General features: G+C 41.4%; 2 protein-coding genes and 1 long non-coding RNA gene across 6 annotated transcripts in view; 1 reads left to right on the top strand and 2 right to left on the bottom strand.

Moving 5' to 3' along the window:
* The window catches only part of LOC132401788 (AP-1 complex subunit mu-1-like), a 51,713-nt gene extending 46,197 nt beyond the window's left edge, over positions 1-5,516 (top strand). For all 3 annotated transcript variants that reach the window (XM_059983991.1, XM_059983990.1, XM_059983992.1), the window contains one exon: positions 606-5,516. In XM_059983991.1, the coding sequence (XP_059839974.1) occupies positions 606-631 (26 nt within the window). In that variant the 3' untranslated portion in view covers positions 632-5,516. The remainder of the gene's footprint in view (positions 1-605) is intronic.
* Positions 1-5,626, bottom strand: part of LOC132401790 (uncharacterized) — a 31,963-nt gene extending 26,337 nt beyond the window's left edge. For both annotated transcript variants that reach the window (XR_009514709.1, XR_009514708.1), the window contains exon 1: positions 5,508-5,626. This is a non-coding gene — a long non-coding RNA (uncharacterized LOC132401790). The remainder of the gene's footprint in view (positions 1-5,507) is intronic.
* An 11,620-nt stretch (positions 5,627-17,246) lies between these two features.
* LOC132401786 (transmembrane protein 125-like) lies at positions 17,247-19,638 on the bottom strand. The gene has a single exon (XM_059983989.1). The coding sequence runs from the start codon at positions 18,324-18,326 to the stop codon at positions 17,664-17,666; it is 663 nt and encodes a 220-aa protein (XP_059839972.1). The 5' UTR covers positions 18,327-19,638; the 3' UTR covers positions 17,247-17,663.
* Between the last annotated feature and the right edge of the window lie 489 nt (positions 19,639-20,127).

Raw genomic sequence — 20,127 nt, 5'->3', positions numbered from 1 at the left:
TTATTTTTTGAAAAATCTATCAAATCTATCATCAAATTCCTAAATGCTGAAGAAATGGCACTCCCTGAAACATTTTCTCCAGTCTTGAGTACACAATGATACAATCTTTTTTCAATAGGCATAAGCCATTTGGATAATTTCCAAATTAATAGGAATGGATTATCCTGTGGAAATAATTCTTTGAAATTAACTAATTCCTTTATGAAAAAAATATGAGTCTAGCTTTGTACACATGCATGGTTGTAGTCACCCTAAAAAGCCCAGTGAATATATGAACCTTGCACCATTAATAACCTGGGCTGCTGGTTACTTAGCAACTCTCCAAGTAAGCATAGTGCATTGGATTACAGAGAGATCATATCCACTCTCTCCTGAAGCAAATTCATACTCACATGGTGTAAGAAGAAAAATTAGTTGATGCAAGGGAAGAGTGAATGGTGTAAGTTTTATTACCTGTCCAGTAGGAGATCTGAAAGGTTGTTGTTGATATAAATTTATGTCATTATACCGATATAGGTATTTGGAAGAGAAATGGTTTAACGGGGAGAGTTTGTGTTAAACCATATACCTGTGACTTATAGTTGCCCTGTTCTGTTTTGTTCTAGATTATCAATTGCGTACCAACCAATAGGAACACTGTTCTCCGATGGAATTCCCAAGTCCAAAGGACACAATTTAGTAAAGAAGTGGAAAATGGTGGTCCTAAATCCAAGTCCACAAGGCTTCGGGATCACTGTTACATGGCAAAGCATTGAAAGAGAGCTTGTACCAACCAAATAGGAAAAAGCAGCTGTTACTGACATAGCGTTTCTTTGTAGCATTTGAATGTGTGTTAGGTTACCATTTCATTATTTATCCTTCCTGGTTTTGCTGCTGCCTGGATATGGTCAATTGAAGGCTATGTCCTGGCTAATTGCTGTTCTCTGCTGGGATTTCTGTGTTACTTCAAACATTCTGACATGCTGCAAACATTTTCATCAGGCTGATACAGAGGGGAATCTGCTGGTATTGACATAGAAGGGTCCAGGAGGGAAGTGAATGAGATATGGATGATGTTTCCTTTTACTGAATCACATCACATAGTGGTTACTTTCCTGAACTAAAACCAGGGGTTAGACTATTCTTCAAATCTCACAATGGCAGCTGGGGGAATTTAAGTTAAAGTCATTAAAAGAATCTGGAATTAAAAATAGATCTACAATGATTTAAACAAAGAAGGCGTCTGGTTAACTAATATCCTTCAGGGAAGAAAATCTGCCACCCTGGTTCATATGTGACGCCTGATACTATAATATGGTTGACTCTTTAACTGCAGCCTCAGTTCAGGGGCAACTAGGGATGGACAATAAATGCTGGCATTACCAGCAACACCTGTAACTGATGAATTAATAAATGAACAGAGATAAGTCTAACCCTTGCTCCTCTTTCCGTCCATTCTCCCAAAGGAAGTCCCAATTACAGGTTTCTCACCCCAGGCTCTTCACATTGGCATTAACACTTTGACTTGTGCACATTGACACCATTACAGTGCGTCTACTTCCCTAAATTCTCTCCACGTCTCTTCACCTTGACTAATTGTCTGAGGCTAAATAATTGGGACATAGTTACAAATACAAAGTGGAAAAGAAGTTGAAGGCAGTAGAAGGAAAGAGTTTTTCCTCCACTGCCTGGTGATCTACAACTGTCTGATCTGGTGCTCCTTCACTTGACAAATCATTTACCATTTTAGATCCAGCTAGAAATCATGATGTCCTATATGCCATCTTCCATCAACTTAGCCCTCTTTCAATTACCTATCAAGGTAGTACGGATGTTATTTGTTACTGAGTTTTCTACTTGAAAAAAGTTTGGGAGCCCAATTACTGTACTGTTTACTGTTGGGTTTATGTTGCCCATGCTGCCTGTGGCAGTTTGCAGGAGTAGGTTGATTGTTTGTTTTCCTCGTCAAGGTGAAGAATGGTGGAAGCCAGACATTGAGCTTTCAGAAACCTTAGACTTCAGTGAAACTGTCACAGCTGTCAGTGACAAGTCCATTACCCTGTCCTGTGATGTCACTGTCAGGAAGACCAGGTCAATATGCGGCTTAGTCAGCAGTCCTTCATGGGAGCAACCAGACCAGTAACTGAAATAGTCTGCTTGTTATCATTCCCATACCTGAATGTGGAACCAGGATGTGCAGGCTGCCTCTCCCAACCTATGGGAATGATGGGGCTGAAGGCTCCTCTGTCTTATGGTTTAACCCCACATTAAAAATCCAAGTGTTTATCTCTATGCCCTCCTTCACTTCTGCACCCTTTTCTTGTTACTCCCAATCTCATACCTGGATGAAAACCTGAAGATAATTGACAAAGCTAAGGACTAATTCTCTGAAGGTGTCTCTTTAGGCCAGCAAGAGCATGATGGGATACATGGTGTCCAGTTGTGTAATAAATGTTAATGTTTTTATTTATTTAGAGAGACTATGCAGGCCAGACCCTTACGGCGCAATGAGCCACACCACCCAGCAACCCATCAATTTAACACTTGACAATTTACAATGACCAGTTAACCTACTGACCAGTACATGTTTGGACTCTTGGAGGAAACCCGGAGGAAGTCCAATGGTCACTGGGGAAGAACTTACAGACAGTGCTGGAATTGTACTCCAAACTCCACAGTGCCCCGAGCTGTAATAGCATAGCACTAACCACTACACTATCATGGCACCATTTTTATGCAAGAATAAGGTAGTTCAAATACTTTCAGATTAGTTTAGCAATCAGCTGACACAATGATTGTGAGTTCGATGCCTTCTGCATTGTAAACCCCTGAACATATAACTCTATAAAGCATAGTAGCAGAATTAGGCTATTTGGCCCATCGAGTCTGCTCTGCCATTCCAATAGTTGATTATTATTTCTCTAAACCCCATTCTTCTGCCTTCTCTCCATAACTTCTGACTAATCAACAAACTATCAACCTTTGCTTTAAATATACCCAATGATTTGGCCTTCACAGCCCTCTGAGGCAATGTATTCCAACAATTCACCACACTTTGGCTAAAGAAATTCCTTCTCATCTCTGTTCTATATTTTGGTAAATGGGAGTTACTGTAACGAGGTTTGATGGTTGGAAAATAATCATTAGCGAAGATCTGGAGCCTGGAGCCTAAAAACAATGGTTGGAGTTTCCACTGTAATAATGCCTGGGTGCTTTGTTACCAAGGATCCTTCTACTCTTTGCAAACAGTGAACTGCATGGGATGTGGTTGACTACATTGCTTCAGTCCTTTAAATAGCATGTTAACCTGATGTTGGCCCTTTCTCCATATTGTCTGACATTGTGTCCAAGCTCCCTGACAGGTATTCCAAAACACTGAACAGCTCTCCAGGCAAAGCTGCCATCTTTTTATAGCCTGGAGCTTGGGTGAAATCAGCTGTCACTGAGGCAAGGCTGGATATGGCCATACTCTCCTGAATATTAGTAAAATGTTTGACATGTTAAAAGTGGAGTTCATGCTTCTCTGGGCAAATAGTATGAGGGACCAAGGTATGTTGATATTAGCGGTCAGCCATTTAGAACGATCATGAAGAGAAAAGGGAATAATGGTTTGGCATGGACTAGATGGGATGAAGGGCCTGTTTGTGTGTTGTAGTGATCTATGGCTCTTTAATCCCACCAACACAGGGTTTTGACCCAAAATGTCACCCATCCTTTTGCTTCCACAGATACTGTGGGCCTGATGTGTTTCTCCAGTAATTTTTGTTTTTGCTACTGATTCCAGCATCTGCAGTCTCCTGTGCTTCCAATGATATGAAGAATTTCTATCACCCAGAGGTTCTGTCACTGAGTATAATCAAGCTGGAGATGAGTTTAAAAGAATCAATCAAAATTAGGTGAATGCAGGAAGGTAGTGCTGAGGTAAAAAAAAAATCAGCCATGATCTTATAAAAGTGAGTTAAATTGAGAGGTGACTTGATAGAATTGTACCAGATGACAAAAGGCATACACTGAGTGGATAGCCTGACTTTTTCCAAGGGTGAAAATGGCTAATATGAGGCAGACTAATTTTAATATGATTCAAAGAGTAATGGGGAAGTACCAGATATAAGTATTTTGCCCTGAGAGTGGCGGGTTTGGGGAACGTGCTGCCAGGGGGAGTGATGGAGGAAGAAACATTACGGACAGTACGGAGACACTTAGATAGGCTCATGGACGATAAAAAAATGAAGAGCTATGTGGGAAGGAAGTGTTAGATTGATCTTAGAGGAGGTTAAAAGATCGGCACAACATATTGGGCTGGAGGGCCTGTACAATGTTGTAATGCCCTATGTTCTTTAAGGAGAGTTGAAAGGGTTCATGGTGTAATTCTATATGTTTTTTTTTGTTGTCTGAAGGTATGAGGCCTCATTCTTTCAATTCCAGGAATACAATCATAGCTAATAATCAACTGATGCCAGAATGGACAAGCCCAAATATTGCCTAGTAACTTCCATTGTGCAAGTACAGAAATTTAAGAATGTTCCATGTTTTTCAATGTTGAGTTGTTGGCTAAGATACTGGAATGGGGAAGCTTCTAAAAAAAAGTAGGGCCACCCAGACAAGAGCCTCTGATTTCAGTGGGCAGGTACGCTCACTGGAACATGTTGTCTAGCTATTGGTTAATAAAGCTGAGTGCTTGCTGAGAAAAATCTGACCCTTCATATTCAGAAGCCCCCAGCAGGACTGCAACCTTGTGTAATATTATCTAATCAATGATTCAAGCATGGAAGGATTGAGACGATTGAACTTCCTCGGGAGTAGAGTAATGCAAAATGTCACTGGGAGGTCAGAAACAAATAGGTAGACTCTTTCAGAATTAATAGCTATAAAACTATTGCAGGTATGGAGAAGTCTCCACTTGACTGGGTGGGGTGGATCAAGGTTGGAAGTTCTGCTGTGTCCAATCTTTATGTGCAATAAATGACCACACTCATCCAGAATCCAGCTGCCCCTTCAGTTGGGCTTACTATTCCATGGTGTTGGTCTGAACCACACAAGCTGGATCCCTGGTGTCAGGGCCACTGCCTATTTCTGAATAAAGGACTAACTTCATTCAACATACACATTAACGTGTATTAGAAATTTGCTCTGTAAAGTTAGAGGTTAATGTACAGATATGGAATAAAATGTGCATAAATACCAGCATGTATTTGCAATATAAACATCATTGTAAAACGTGGTTTAAAGTGTTTGCAGTGTAGTGCAGTAACTGACATAATATAGGAGGGTGTGGGACTAACTGGAACGGTTGATAAGATCAGCTGTCGGGGGTAAAAATCTTTAAGATGGTGGGTTTTAATATCCGCACAGCACTTTCCAGCAGGAAGCTTCCAGAAAAGGGTAGGGTCCACAATGATTTTCCTTGCCCACTTCTTTGTCCTAGACACAATATAGTGGAATCAACATTATAAAAGGGGTTATCAGTCCGTTAGTGCACTGCTGTTGGTAGAAACATCTTGTTCACATTAGCAGCTGTGTTTTCCTACCTTGCAGCTGCGATTACACTTCAACAGTACTTCGTAGTTTGTGAAGGTCCTTGGGGTGATGGAAGCTGAGAAAGCTGCTATGCATGTGCTGGAGAGCTGAATTAATTCCAAAGCAGAATAGCTACGGCTTGGAAGTATTCCGACAGCTTTCAATGGAATCATTTTAGTGTGCAAGAGGGAGGAGGGGTTACTGCTATGTGTTCTCTTAAGAATTAAAATAAGCAGGTCCCCTGGAGAGTGAAGCTGCTGACATGCCTGGGCAGCGCTCAGTTATTGTTGCACATGAGCATCAGCCAGGCAGAGGGTGATTTGCATCACAGTAACCTGGACCTGTCAGCTTCTCATGACCTTGACCCACCTGAAACAATATTATGTTGAGTCACATAGAATGTGCTTGCCTGAAACCAGGCCATTCGGTCCAACTTCATGCTGGTGTTGCTGCTCCTTGCAAACTTCCTTCCACCCCCCCTTCATCTTTATGTTCCCTCATATTTTCATGTTCCTTTCTCTCTTCAGAGCTAATCCAATTTCTCTTTGAATGAATCACCTTAATTTGCATCAGTAGTGAATCCCTCATTCTATCCTATGTCTGAATAAGGTCTCTCCCTTCTGGATTTATTAGGGACTAAGTCACTGTTGTGGTTCCCCTCAAGTGGCCTTAACCTTACATGTCTGTCCCATCAAACTATTTACTAGTCTAAAAGACACCTGTTAATTCTTCTTCTGTCTGGGTAACGAAGGCTGGGAACTTACACATCAACAGATCCTGAGCCTTTTCAGCCATAGGCTGCAGGGTCCAAGATGACAACTACACAACCACAGCATTGTGTGGAGAGGGATTCAGATAGGTTATTTTTATAAATTACCAGAGATACTAATGGAAATCCAGAGATTGTCAATGTTTTTTTTTACAGTGGGAGAGCATGAAATTTGTGTGTGTAAAAATCAATAGTTAAAGTATTCTTATAATTTTTTTAAGATTCTATAAATGAAGCAAGTAAAATAATTCTCTAAAATGCTTTATAAAGTTTTTCACACAATAGAACTTGGTTTTCTTTACACTTATCAAACCTATTGAAAATTGAAAGGCCTTGATAGAATGGAAATGGAGAGGATGTTTCCAGTAACGGGTGAGTCTAGGACCAGAGGCCACAACTTCAGAACAAAAGGGTATCCTTTTAGAACAGAGAGTAATTTAGGGGAGAAACTTCTTTAGGGGAGTAATTTCTTTAGCCAGAGGGTGATGAATCGGTGGAATTCATTGCCACAGATGGCTGTGGAGTCCAACACATTGAGTATATTTAAAGTGGAGGATGATAGGTTCTTGATTAGTCAGGGTGTCAAAGGTTATGAGAAAGATGCAGAAAAATGGGGTTGAGATGAATAATGAATCAGTCATGATAGAATGGCAGAGCAGACTCGATAGGGCGAATGGCTTAATTCTGCCCCTATTTCTTATAGTCTTATGACTTATTCTGTCGCAACATAAATGGCAAACTCAAACTAATAAGAGTGGCACAATTTTAAGGTGATTGGAAGAAAGTATGGCGGGATGTCAGAGGTAAGTTGTTTTATGTGGAATGTACTGATGGGGTAGTGGTAGAGGTAGATATGTTAGGGACATTTAAAAGACGTAGATAAGACCTGTGGATGAATGAAAACTGGAGAGAAAAGTTAGGATGATCTTAGATTAGGTTAAAAGATCAGCACAACATTGTGGGCTGAAGAGTCCATACTGTGTTGTACTGCTCTTTGTTCTATGTTCAATCTCTGTCCTTGTCACGCATAACAAAAAGATGATTTAAATTTAAATACTGCAAGTCTGAAATTGTAAGAATTTGGCATTTGCGTGGCTGTCTTTTGTGTACATCTGGAGTATTTTTGGTACCACAGCAACTGAAGAATAAATTCCCATTACTGGTTGTAAAGGTTCAGAGGAAGGTCATTAGCAAAAACATTACTAATTTTCACATTCTATGAACAATTTTATCCATTAGTTTTATAAAAACAAAAATGAAAATGGGAAAAAAATTCTGTCTATAGTGAACGGTCCAATTGAATAACGTAGTCTGTTCTTTTTCCAGTTGGGATAGAGGTGATGGTTACTGTTGGATGAGATAACAACAATAACCTAGGGTTGGGGTAGTAATGGTGGAGGAGGGGCTGTCCTTGAGATGACCCAACTAGAGTTGGCAAACCAAAACATAAATCAGGATTTTTCAGCATATGGTGATCTTTATGAAAAGATCTTTTCTGAAACCATATGATATTTTCACTTGGATACCTCTGTAGTTTGGTCCACAAAATGGAGTTAATGTGGCCACTCCCACGATTTATTTCTTTGACAGGTCTATTCCTCATAAACTGTGCTGTATTTTTCTAAGTTCAAAGTAATCTTTATTATTAAAGTGCATATATGTCATCATATAAAACATTGATACATTTTCTTGTGGGCATAATTAATAGATCAATAGAATAATAGCTGTAACAGTATCAATGAAAGACTGTCCAGCTAGGGCATTCAACCAGAATGCAGAAGACAGCAAACTGGCAAGTACAAAAATAAATAAATAAATTTAATAAATTAGCATCTCCTGAAGTGCATAACCCTCTCATTAGTTTTAATGACATTGAGTTAGAGGTTGTTGTTATTACACCTCTCAGCCAGATTTTAAATCTCTTTCTGAAATGCTGATTTATAACCAACTTTGATTTGGCAACAACTGTGGTGTCACCAGCAAACATGAATATGGCATCGGAGCTGTGCTTGGCCACACAGTCATAAGTGTAAAGTGAGTAGAGCAGGGTACTGAGTACACCGCCTTGTGCTGATGGAGATCGTGGATGAGAATTCGTTGCTAGTCCAGGCTGACTGAGGTGTGCAAGTGAGGAAATCCAGAATTTAATTGCACAAGAAGGTATTGAGGCCAAGGTCTTGGAAATTATTGATCGTTTTGGTTGTTTGGTAGTGAATATTTTGCTTAAAAAGATGGAATAGGAGATTATGAATGGTCTTTTACAAATTTTCCAATCAATTCCTAATATACTCTTCAAATCAAGAAATTGTATAGAACTCCTGATGCACCATCAATAACTCGGAGATGGGAGGCAAAAGATAGGCTTTTATTAGCTGCAAACATGATCACAACATCTTGGAGACTTTGAGGGATTGAGTGCCTCCAATCGCCTTTATACAGGGGTCTTTTGGAGGAGCCACAGGAGCAGTCAGCAGAGGGGCGTGTCCAGACAGGTATACACATAGTTTACCACAACTCCTATCGCAAAACTGAAGGTCAAGTGGATGTGTGTGATAAAAGGGAGGGAGTATCAATACGATGGGGAATTTGCACCATATGGAAATATAGGAACATGTGATGAAAGATTAGGGGGTTAAAACATAACTTGATAAATCCAAGCAGACAGCAAAGATAAGAACAAACCTGTATTTATATTACACATTAATAGCTCATTAATTACTTTTGCTGTCTTGTCAGTGAGATGAGGCAGCTAATTCCCTCACCAAGTGATTCCACAAATAGTAATGTAATGTAGAAATCCAGCATAAATGATCTGTTGGGATAAACATTCCTTCAGTAGAACAGACCGGATATCAGTTAAACATCTTAATTAATTTTAAGTCAAGATATCTGACATTTCTAATCACCAAACATTCTAATAAACTTCTACGGAATCAACACACACAAAATGCTGAAGTAACTCAGCAGGTCAGGAAACATCTATAGAAAAGAGTGAACAGTCGATATTTCGGGCTGACACATTCCTTCAGGACTGAAAGGAAGAGGGAAGATGCCAGAATAAAAAGGTAGGGGAGGGGAACGAGGCAAGCTGGAAGGTGATAGGTGAAGCCAGGTGAAGGGCTGGAAAAGAAAGAATCTGATAGGAGAGGAGAGTGGAGAACGGGAAGGAAGAGGACACTGAGAGGGAAGTAATAGGCAGGCGAGAAGAAGTGAAAGGTCAGAGTGGGAATGGAGGGAGGGGGGGAATCTGTTCTCCAGAGGGAGAAATTGATATTCATGCCATCAGATTGGAGTGTACCCAGAGGGAGTATAAGGTGTTTGCTTCTCGATCCTGAGGGTGGCCTCTTGGCACGTGGATTGACACATTGGAACGGGAATGAGAATCGTAATTAAACCATTTGTCCACTGGCAAGTCCGGCTTGTGGCAGGTGATGTGAAAGTGCTCGATGAAGCAATCCCCCAATTAACGACGGGCCTCACCAATGTAGAGGAGGCTGCATCAGGAGCACCGGACACAATAGATGACCCCAGCAGATTTGTAGGTGAAGTGTTGCCTCACCTGGAAGGACTGTTTGACGCCCTGAATGGAGGAGGTGTATGGGGAGATATATCACTTAGGCCGCTTGCTCGGTTAAGTGCCTGGAGGGGAATGTACAAGGGCAGAGGAAGTGATCCCTGTGGAAAGTGGGGAGGGGGGCGGGAGGTAAAAATATGTTTTGTGGTAGGATTCTTCTGGAGATGGCGGAGGTTGCGGAGGACAATGTGTTGGATGTGGAGAATGATAGGGTGGTAGGTAAGGACAAGAGGGACTCTATCATTATGGCAACAGGAAGATGGGGTGAATGCGAACGTATGGGAAATGAAGGAAATGTACTGAGGGCTGCATCGATAGTAAAGTGAGGGAAACCCTGTTCTTTAAAGAAGCAGGACATCTCAAATGGAATGGAAAGCCTCATCTTGAGAACAGATGAGTGGAGGTGAAGAAGCTGAGAAAAGGGAACAGCATTTTTACAGGAGATCCGATTGGAAGAGGTAGAGTCCATAAGGCCATAAGACATTGGGGCAGAATTAAACCATTCAGCCTATCGAGTCTGCTCCACCATTTCATCATGGCTGATCTGGGATCCCACTCAACCCCACACACCTGCCCTCTCACCATATGTGATGCCCAATCAGGAAACTATCAACTTCCACTTTGAAAGTACCCACGAAAATATCCACCGCAGTCTGCGACAGAGCATTCTACAGATTCTTCGGCTAAAAAAATTCCTCCTTACTTCTGTTCTAAAAGGTTGCCCTCTCAACTTTGAGGCTGTGACCTTTAGTTCTGAACAGATCTGCCAGAGGGAACATCCTCTCCACATCCACCCATTCTAGCTGTTTCAACATTCAGTAGGTTTCAATGAGATCCCCGTATGTTCTTCTAAATTCCAGTGAGTACAGGCCCAAAGTTGCCGAGTGCTCCTCGTGTGTTAATCCCTTCATTTCTGGAATCATCCTTATGAACCTCTTCTGGACTGTCTCCAATGACAATACATCCTTTCTGCGATAATGGGACTAAAACTGTTGACAACACTCAAAGTGCAGCCTGACGAGTGTCTTATAAAGCCTCCGCATTATTTCCTTGATTTTATATTCAATTTCCCCTGAAATAAATGCCAACATTGCATTTGCCTTCTTTACCACAGACTCAACCTGTGAACTAAGCTTCTGGGAATCTTGCTCAAGGACTCCCAAGTCCTTTTTGCACCTCTGATGTTTGTATTTTCTCCCCGTTTAGAAATTAGCCTACACTATTGTTCCTTCTACCAAGATGCATTATCAAATATTTCCCAACACCGTATTCAAGATAACTGTAGTCGAGATAACTATGGGAATTAGAACATTTGTAAAAGATGTTTGTAAAATAAAGTTATATGGTTATATGTCGGTTGACAGCTTATCTCCAGAGATGGACATAGAGAGATCAGGAAAGGGGCGGAAGGTGTTGGAGATGGACTAAGTGAATTTAAGGGCAAAGTGAAAACAGAGGCAAAGTTGATAAAATTGACGAGCTCAGCATGTCTACATCTATCAGCATGGATTCCCACTAACCAGGCCATGCCACTTTCACACGGCTACCACTGGCAAAAGTATAGAAGCCTGAAGTTCCACACCAATAAGTTCAAGAACAGCTACTTACCTTCAGCCATTTGGTTCTTGAACTAACCAACACAACCCTCATCACTACAGTTTATCAGCACTGACCTCTAATAATCACCTTGCTCCAAAATGGATTTCTTCTTGTTCTAATTGGAGAGTTGTGGAGAGCGCCCTCTTCTTTGTGGTGGCGTGCTGGGGAGGCATCATTAAGAAGAGGGACGCCTCACGTCTTAATAAGCTGGTAAGGAAGGTGGGCTCTGTTGTGGGCACAGAACTGGAGAGTATGACATCGGTGGCAGAGCGGAGGGCGCTGAGTAGGCTACGGTCAATCATGGAAAACCCTGAACATCCTCTGCACAGCACCATCCAGAGACAGAGAAGCAGCTTCAGTGGCAGGTTGCTGTCAATGCAATGCTCCTCAGACAGGCTGAAGAGATCATTACTCCCCAACGCCATTCGGCTCTACAATTCAACCACCAGGGGCAAGACATGTTAAGTGCCGGGGTTAGGACTGAGCTTCAGTTACCACTCAATGCACTTTAGTAAATTATTTAAGAACTTTTTAAAAGCTATTTATTAATGCTTTTTTGGGAGGGTGATTTTAGATGCATATCATATTTTAAATACTGTATGTAATTAGTTTTGCTACAATAAGTGTATGGGACACTGGAAAAATGTTGGATTTCCCCTTGGGGATGAATAAAGTATCTATCTATCTATCTAATTGTATTCCCTTTTCTTAAAAGAGTAGAATTTGTGTCTAATTATTTTTTCTTTGGAATGCTAGTTGTGTGATGCTACATGCCAGTAAATTTTTCATTGTATCACACATGTTATAGAGTCATATAACACAATGTATGGTACAGAAACAGGCCCTTTGACCCATCTAGTCCGTGCCAAACAATTATTCTGCCTAATCCCATTGACTTGGACCCAGACCATAGCCTATAACCCTACCTATTAAAATGTACCAATCAAAATTCCTCTTAAATGTTGAAATCAAACCAGCTCCTATTTACCACTCCCACTGTCAGTTCATTCCACACTCGCTGAATGAAGGAGTTCCCCTTAAACAGTTCACCTTTCACTCTTAACCCATATCTTCTAGTTCAAGCCTCATCCAGTTTCATTGCAATTAGCCACAGTTGTGTTATTTTGCTTTTAGAATACTTCTTCTTCGTTGGAATGTATGCATCCTGCACCTTGTGAATTGCTTACAGAAATTCCAGCCATTGCTGCTCTGCTGTCATCCCTGCCAATGTTCTATTCCAATCAATTTTTGCCAGCTCCTCTCTCATGCCTCTATAATTCCTTTTACTCCACTGATATACTTGACTTTAGCTTATCCTTCTCAAATTGTAGGATGAATTCTATCATATTATGATCAAATGCCTCAAGGATTTCCTTTACCTTAAGCGTCTCTAATAAATTCTGGTTCATTGCATAGATCCCAATCCTAAATAGCAGATCCCCTAGTGGGCTGAACCACAAGCTGCTCTAAAAACCCATCCTGTAGGCATTCTTGGGATCCAGAAACAACCTGATTTTTTTGATCTACCTGCATATTGAAATCCCCCGTGACTATCGTAACATTGCCCTTTTGACATACATTTTCTATCTCCTGATGTAACTTGTAGATCACATCTTTACTACTGTTTTAGGGTCTATATATAACTCCCACCAGGGTCTTTTCACCCTCGTAGTTCCTTAGCTCTACCCAGAGCGATTCAACACCTTCCAACCCTATGTCACCTCTTTCTGATGATTTGATTTAATTTTTTATAAACAGAGTCCCACCGCCCCTCTGCCTACCTGTCTGACCTTTAAACCTACCCTTAAACATCAAGATCCCAGCTATAATCTCCTTTTAGCCATGATTCAGTGATGCCCACATCATACATACCAATCTCTGACTGTGCTCCAAATTCACCTGCCTTATCCCGTGTACTGCACACATTCCAGTTTGTCACTTTCAGTCATGCGTTCAGTCTTTTGATCTTGTCTGACTTTTACATTGCAACTCACCCTGTTGATTGCTGTTTTGCCTTATTGTCTGCCTCTCCCTGCTAGCAGTCTCTGATGCACCATCAATCACTCACTCGTAAAGGCGAGATATCGGCTTTTATTGACTGGAAGAAGGAACCAGCAGTGAGTGACCACCATACTACATCCTGGAGACTGAGGGCTGGGCTCAGGCCTCAATCGCCTTTATACAGGGGTCTGTGGGAGGAGACACAGGAGCAGCCTGCAGGGGGCGTGTCCAGACGGGCACACGTAGTTCACCACAGTCTCACTACATACACACTGCTTCTGTTTGTAAACCATCTGCCCCATTCTTGGTGCTATTAGTCCGGTTCCCATCTCCCAGCAAAGTGAGTTTAAACCCTCCCAAACAGCTCTCGCAAACCTGCCCATAAGGATATTGGTCCCCCCGCGCATTTAGGTATAACCCATCCCTTCTGTACCGGCCGTACCTTTTCCCAGAAGTGATCCCACAGATCCATTTAAAAAAACGGCTGCGCCTTGCACCAATTCCTTAGCCATGCATTCAACTGCCAAATCATCCTATCTTACCCTCACCAGCATGTGGCATGAGCAGCAATCCAGAGATTACCACCCTGGAGGTCCTGTTTTTCAGCCTTCTACCTAGCTCCCTAGAATCTCTCTTCAGGATCTCCTCATCTTTCCTTCCTATGTCACTGGTGCCAATATGCACCAAGTCTTCTGGTTGCTCACCCTCCCCCCCCCGCCTTTAGAATGCTGTGAACCTGATCCAAAATATCCCTGACCCTAGCACCTACGGGGCAACATACCAACTGGGTGTCTCTATTGTTCGTGCAGAATCTCGCCTCTATTCCTCTGACTGTGGAATCTCCTTTCACTTCTGCAATCCTCCTCACCTCTCTTCTCCACTGGGTTGCAGCACCAGAATCAATGCCAGAGACCTGGTCACTGCGGCTCCACCCTGGTAGGTCACTCAACCAAACAGCGTCTTAAAGTGGTATACTTATTATTGAACGGAACGGCTACTGGGGTACTCTGCAGTGGCTGCACATTTCTCTTCCTTCTCCTGGCAGTCACCCAGTTTCAGCACCTGCCTGTCCCTGTAGCTCCTATTTATCACCTCCTCACTTTTCTGTATGAGTCGAAGGTCATCAAGCTGCAGCTTCAGTTCCTTAAAATGTTCTGTGAGGAGCTGCACCTGGAGCAGATGCTCTCCAGCCTGTTCTAAGCAGTGCCATGACATTTTTTCTGATTGGTAATGCCACCCCTCCCCCTTTAATCCCTCCTGTTGTATCATATCTAAAACAATGACATTCTGCAACATTGAGCTGCCAGTCCTGCCCCTCCTGCAACCAAGTCTCACTGATGGCTATAGTGTCATAATTCGAGGCAGCCTACAGAGAAGAAATCACCCTCACACAGTGGTGTCAAGAAAACAATCTCTCCCTCAATGTTGCAAAAACAAAGGAGCTGGTTGTGTATTACAGGAGGAATGGAGACAGGCTAACCCCTATAGACATCAATGGATCTGGGATTGAGAGGGTGAACAGCTTTAAGTTCCTCAGCATAAACATCACCAAGGATCTCATGTGATCTGTACACACCAGGCGTGTAGTGAAAAAAGCACAACAGCACCTCTTCACCTCAAGCTGTTGAAGAAGTTTTGTATGGGCCCCCAAATTATAACTTCCTACAGGGGCACAATTGAGAACATCCTGACTGGCTGCATCACTGCCTGGTATGGGAACTGTACCTCCTTCAACCGCAGGACTCTGCAAAGAGTGGTGTGGACAGCCCAGCGCATCTGTAGTTGTGATCTTCCCATGATTCAGGACATTTACAAAGACGGGTGTGTAAAAAGGGCCCAAAAGATCATTGGGGACCCGAGTCACTCCAACTGCAAACTGTTCCAGCTGCTGCCATCAGGGAAACAGCAGAAAAACCAGGACCAACAGGCTCTGGGACCGCTTCTTCCACCAGGCTGTCAGACTGAATAATTCATGCTGATACAATTGTTATTCTATGTTATATTGACTGTCCTGTTGTACATACTATTTATTATAAATTACTATAAATTGTGCATTGCACATTTAGATGGAGACATAACGTAAAGATTTTTGCTCCTCATGTATGTGAAGTATGTAAGGAATAAAGTCAATTCAATTCAATTCCACGTGCTGGTCCATGATCTAAGCTCATCTGCCGTTCCTATCCATAATCCTTGCATTGAAGCATACACAGCTCAGAACAATAGTCCCACCATATTCAACCTTTCAATTCCTGACTTTGTATGTAAACTTAACAACGTCTTTTCTCATAGCCACTTCACTATCTGCTCTAGTGCTCTGGTTTCCATCTCACTATAACTCTAGTTTAAACCCCCAGGTGAAGCACTAGCAAATCTTCCTACAGGGATATTAGTTCCCCTCTAGTTCAGGTGCCAACCATACCTTTTACAGAGGTCCCACCTTCCCTGGAAAAGAGCCCAATGATCCTAAGGTCAGAAGCCCTCCCTCATGCACCATCTCCATAGCCCATAAATTGTATTATTTTCCTAGTTATGGCCTCAGTGGAATGTGGCATAAGTAGTAATCATGAGATCACAACCCTGGTGGTTCTGTCTTTAACTGAGCAACTAACTTTCTGTACCCATGTACCTGTAACCCATGCATCTTTTGGTGTTGGACATGTGAATGACATGGCCATTCTTATGTGTCAGGGCCTGGTGAATGCTGTGCATTTAATATTTCAATAATATTTAAGTAATCTTTATATATATTTTTGATAAAGTGTTCTTGTTTATCTAAATAATTATTTACAGGTTATATGTAAAAATATGTTAATTGCATACGTCATCATGATACCACATGATATGCAGGTGCCTTGCTTAAAGTAAAGGCAAAGCCAGACCCACCTTTTTCGACTCCCTGTGTCTTTCTTAAGATAAGTTTAATATTTTGAAGTTACCAAGCATACCGGTGAAGGAAGGCACTAATAATGCAGTGTGTTTGCATAGACTTTGGTCAACTGAGGAAAGGGGTATTTGAAGAACAAGGCCTCAGACCTGGTACAGAACTGATGTTCTATCAGGATGCAATGGTTTCATATGCTTCAGTGACCTGGATTTCCTCCAGCAAACACTTCAATGCACTGGAAAGCTACCATTAACACTGAGATGAAACAGTTGCTTTATTTCCTACTCAGCAGTGATGCTACTGAGTTCTAGCCTTTTTGAAGTGCAATATATGAGTTGGCCCTTTCCTCTCCAGTCCTGATCAAGGGTCTCAGCCTGAAACATCGATTGCTTATTCCTCTCCATAGATGCTGTCTGATCTGCAAAGTTCCTCCAGCATTTTGTACGTGTTCCTCAAGATTTCCAGCGTTGGCAGAATCTCCTGTGTTTATGACATGGGCATGGCTATGCCGCATAACGCATAAAGAGGTGTACTACGTTCCACAGGATGTGACTGTGGTAAATAAACCATGTGACTACACTCTGCACTCTACCCAAACTTTCTGATGTAATTGAGTTAAAACCTCTTAAGACCTTTGAGATGGTTAATTAGCTGCAAACTAGATATAAATCTGATTCTGCAAACTAACCAAATGAAATAATCAAAGTGGTAAACATGAAGCTGAAGTAATTTGATAACAAAGAATATATAAATACCTTAACGATAGAATAACAGAAATGTTTAAAGTAAGTAACAACCCATGAACATATTTTTACTAGACACTGCAACAGTTAAAGAGTGAAGGTGATGAAGGAGGATCAGGCAGATCAAATACTAGAGGTGCTCATGACAGGTGAATAGAAATCAATCCCACTCTTAAATATTTAACAGTTATTTGCATTTATTATAAGCAGCTAAACAGTACCTTTTGTTCCTGACTTGGCCAAAGCAAAGTGCATTTATGTTTGACATTAATTCAGTTTGCTCCTGTAATATATCAGAACCAAAGTGCTTTGTTGTGAGTGCCATTTGTGACAACTGCAGTGATTAGTCTACAGCCATTGATTAGCAATGGGTTAATCTTTTCATAAGGTGATATCAAATTTCTGCTTGTATGTTGTGCCAGATTCCTACCAGCCTACTAAAGTTTAAGATTAGACTCAAACAAATTTGATTTTGGTATTAATTAATTATAAGCTTATTCCTGCTGTTATGTGCTCTGTGTCCACTACAAAAGCGAGACAAACCAGTCATTTCACTGTTTAAACAATTCCTTATGTTGATCGGGAGTGCCCATCCTATATCAGGTTGGCTGTACTGGAAGAGACTTGTCTTTGCCTCTCATCTGTAACAGCTGCGGGAATGACATAAATGCTCAGTTCCGCTCTACCTGAAGTCCCAGAGACCACGTGGGGGCAAAGCCTGAAGACTAAACTGTAGAGAAGGAGCAGGAGAAGAATGATGGAGCCAAACAGTGTAATAGCAACACCTGCAATTAACATGTCACTCCAGGACCTGACTGAGAGATGAGGATCGGAATTTGCCAGGATTATCAGCACATAACCACATATGAGTATTACAAATCCAGCAATTAAAATAAGCAAATAATCAATTGACCCTCCACTTCTCAGCTTGTTAATTTGGGTCCGGTTCCTCATACAGTTCATATCCTGGATTGCAGAGCTTAGCAGCTGCTTTAAGAGGATGCCTAAAGCTAGGAGGCACAGGATGGTTCCAACTCCCAGCCGCCATTCACTCGATTTACTAGTGGCTGTAGACAATAAAACAATTCCTCCCAATCCAGTGGCCAGGATCAGCACCACAGCCACTGAGTAACATAAGATTGAGCGCTTAAGGTCCTGGAACCACCACAGTTCCACCTGATCCTCCAGGATACTCTGTTGGATACGAAAAGGATTTGCTGGTGGTCGGCCAGATGTGATCTCAGAATGCTCAGACATCTGGAGAAATTGTCCACAGTCATTCAAAAGGAAAATCAATATCTATCTAAGTCTTAGAAATATACAAGATTTTGAAAACACATATAGCAAAACTCAAAAGTGTTCTACTAATTGAATAATTATTTGACGAAAATCTTTAAAGTTGTTCAGATTAATTTAGAACCTATAGATAACAAGAGAATCATGGTCTTAATATATAGCCATATCACATCAGATTAGTTAACAGAAACTTCAGGAACTGGAAAGCAGTATTCACCTCATTTTTGAACATGTTTTTCAGTTGAATAGACATTTTAAATTCCACATTATGCTTTTCAGTATCACCTTTTCATTCATATTCTTCTGCACATCCTCGATACTACAAATATAGCAGCCTTGGATATATGCCCGGACATTTATTTGCCTTGCGTGTTAGTAGGTTTGCAGAAGTTCACAGGAAAATCATAGGTAACATTATTCCAACCATCCATAAGTCTGCGTCTGTCCTATGGATTCACCCAGTGCCTTGAAACACACTATCTTGTCTAATTCTCTTCCTTACTCAGTTCCATAACGATTCCCATCTCTCACAACGGGGTCGAGGAAAAGATGCACTTCCGATGATTTGCTGCGCCTGGAGTTATCTCAGAAGACAGGATAACATAAAGTTCACCGATGGATGACTATTGCTGCTTTTCTTAATGCAATCTTGCTATTTCTCTGTGTCAAATCTCTCCAGCATCCTGCTCCTTATTAGTAATGAGCTTCAGCCAATGGTGCAGTTTCACACTGGATGGCTTTCTCATGCTAAGGCTAATATCTAAGGTAGATGCAACTAAAAGGTGCAAACCTGATGTGAAGGAAGGCAGTTCTCCAGTCCATAAATAGTCCATGCGCACAGATTGTGATGGTAACCTGCAGTTCCAAAGGGTATTTGCTGTTTACAAGCTGAGCTTGCAAACAGTGAGAATTCTCCAGGCTTTGTTTATCAGGGTGAGCTTACAGTCTCATTCAATTACACTGACTCCAGGTTAGACGCTCTTTCTGCTATATCACCTTGATCTTTTCCAGCCTCTCACAGGGCAAGGTGTTTAATTTCCAGATCAATTACTGCCGTCTTAAAGCAGGTAACTGATTAGTCCCGTTCTCATGGTGGAGTGAGTTGCTGATTCAGCCAACTATCTCGAAGAAGAAAGTAAACCCATTGTCAGTTTTCATCCTGCAGTTTGGCAGATTTTTCCGGAATCTTGAGGGTGGAGCCTGCTGTGCTGTTTTCCAGTTTCAGGTAAATCTCTTGTGAGCAAGCTTTGACTCCGCCTCCACTTTTGCTCCCAAGAAGATTCAGGTCCTACTATTTTTAGACCGTGCCTTTTGACAAGGTTTGTGTTATGTTCAAATAATCCAGCCACTTGGGCAGTTTGCAGACAGAATGGCTTGTACAAGAGGCCAGTCAAAGTGCTTTGTTTAACTAAAACCTTCCTTGGTACATTTATAATTTGGGTAGTTTACTCCAGTGTTTCACCTGGAGCAGTCAGTCTCTTCCACTTAAGGTGGACTTAAGGAAATACAGGAAAATTTTACATTTACTAAAAGAAAATCTCTGATCCACAGAAACATAAAAAGAAAATGCTTATAATTTTAAATGTAAGTGTGTCAGATTCCATAAAATGTCATTAATATTAAAAATAGTAAATTAATGTCAGATAGTTTTCAAGTTTCCCTTAAAGAAAAAAGAGCGAAACAGTTTTATATTAATACAAAGGCCTAACTCACTATCTGGCACTTATTAAATATGTCTAATGAGTATAGGGTCACCCTTTGA

This window comes from Hypanus sabinus, chromosome 11 (genome assembly GCF_030144855.1).
Source record: "Hypanus sabinus isolate sHypSab1 chromosome 11, sHypSab1.hap1, whole genome shotgun sequence".
NCBI classification, from domain to species: domain Eukaryota; kingdom Metazoa; phylum Chordata; class Chondrichthyes; order Myliobatiformes; family Dasyatidae; genus Hypanus; species Hypanus sabinus.
The sequence above is the reverse complement of the archived record's forward strand: the minus strand, read 5'-3'. Positions and strand labels throughout refer to the sequence as shown.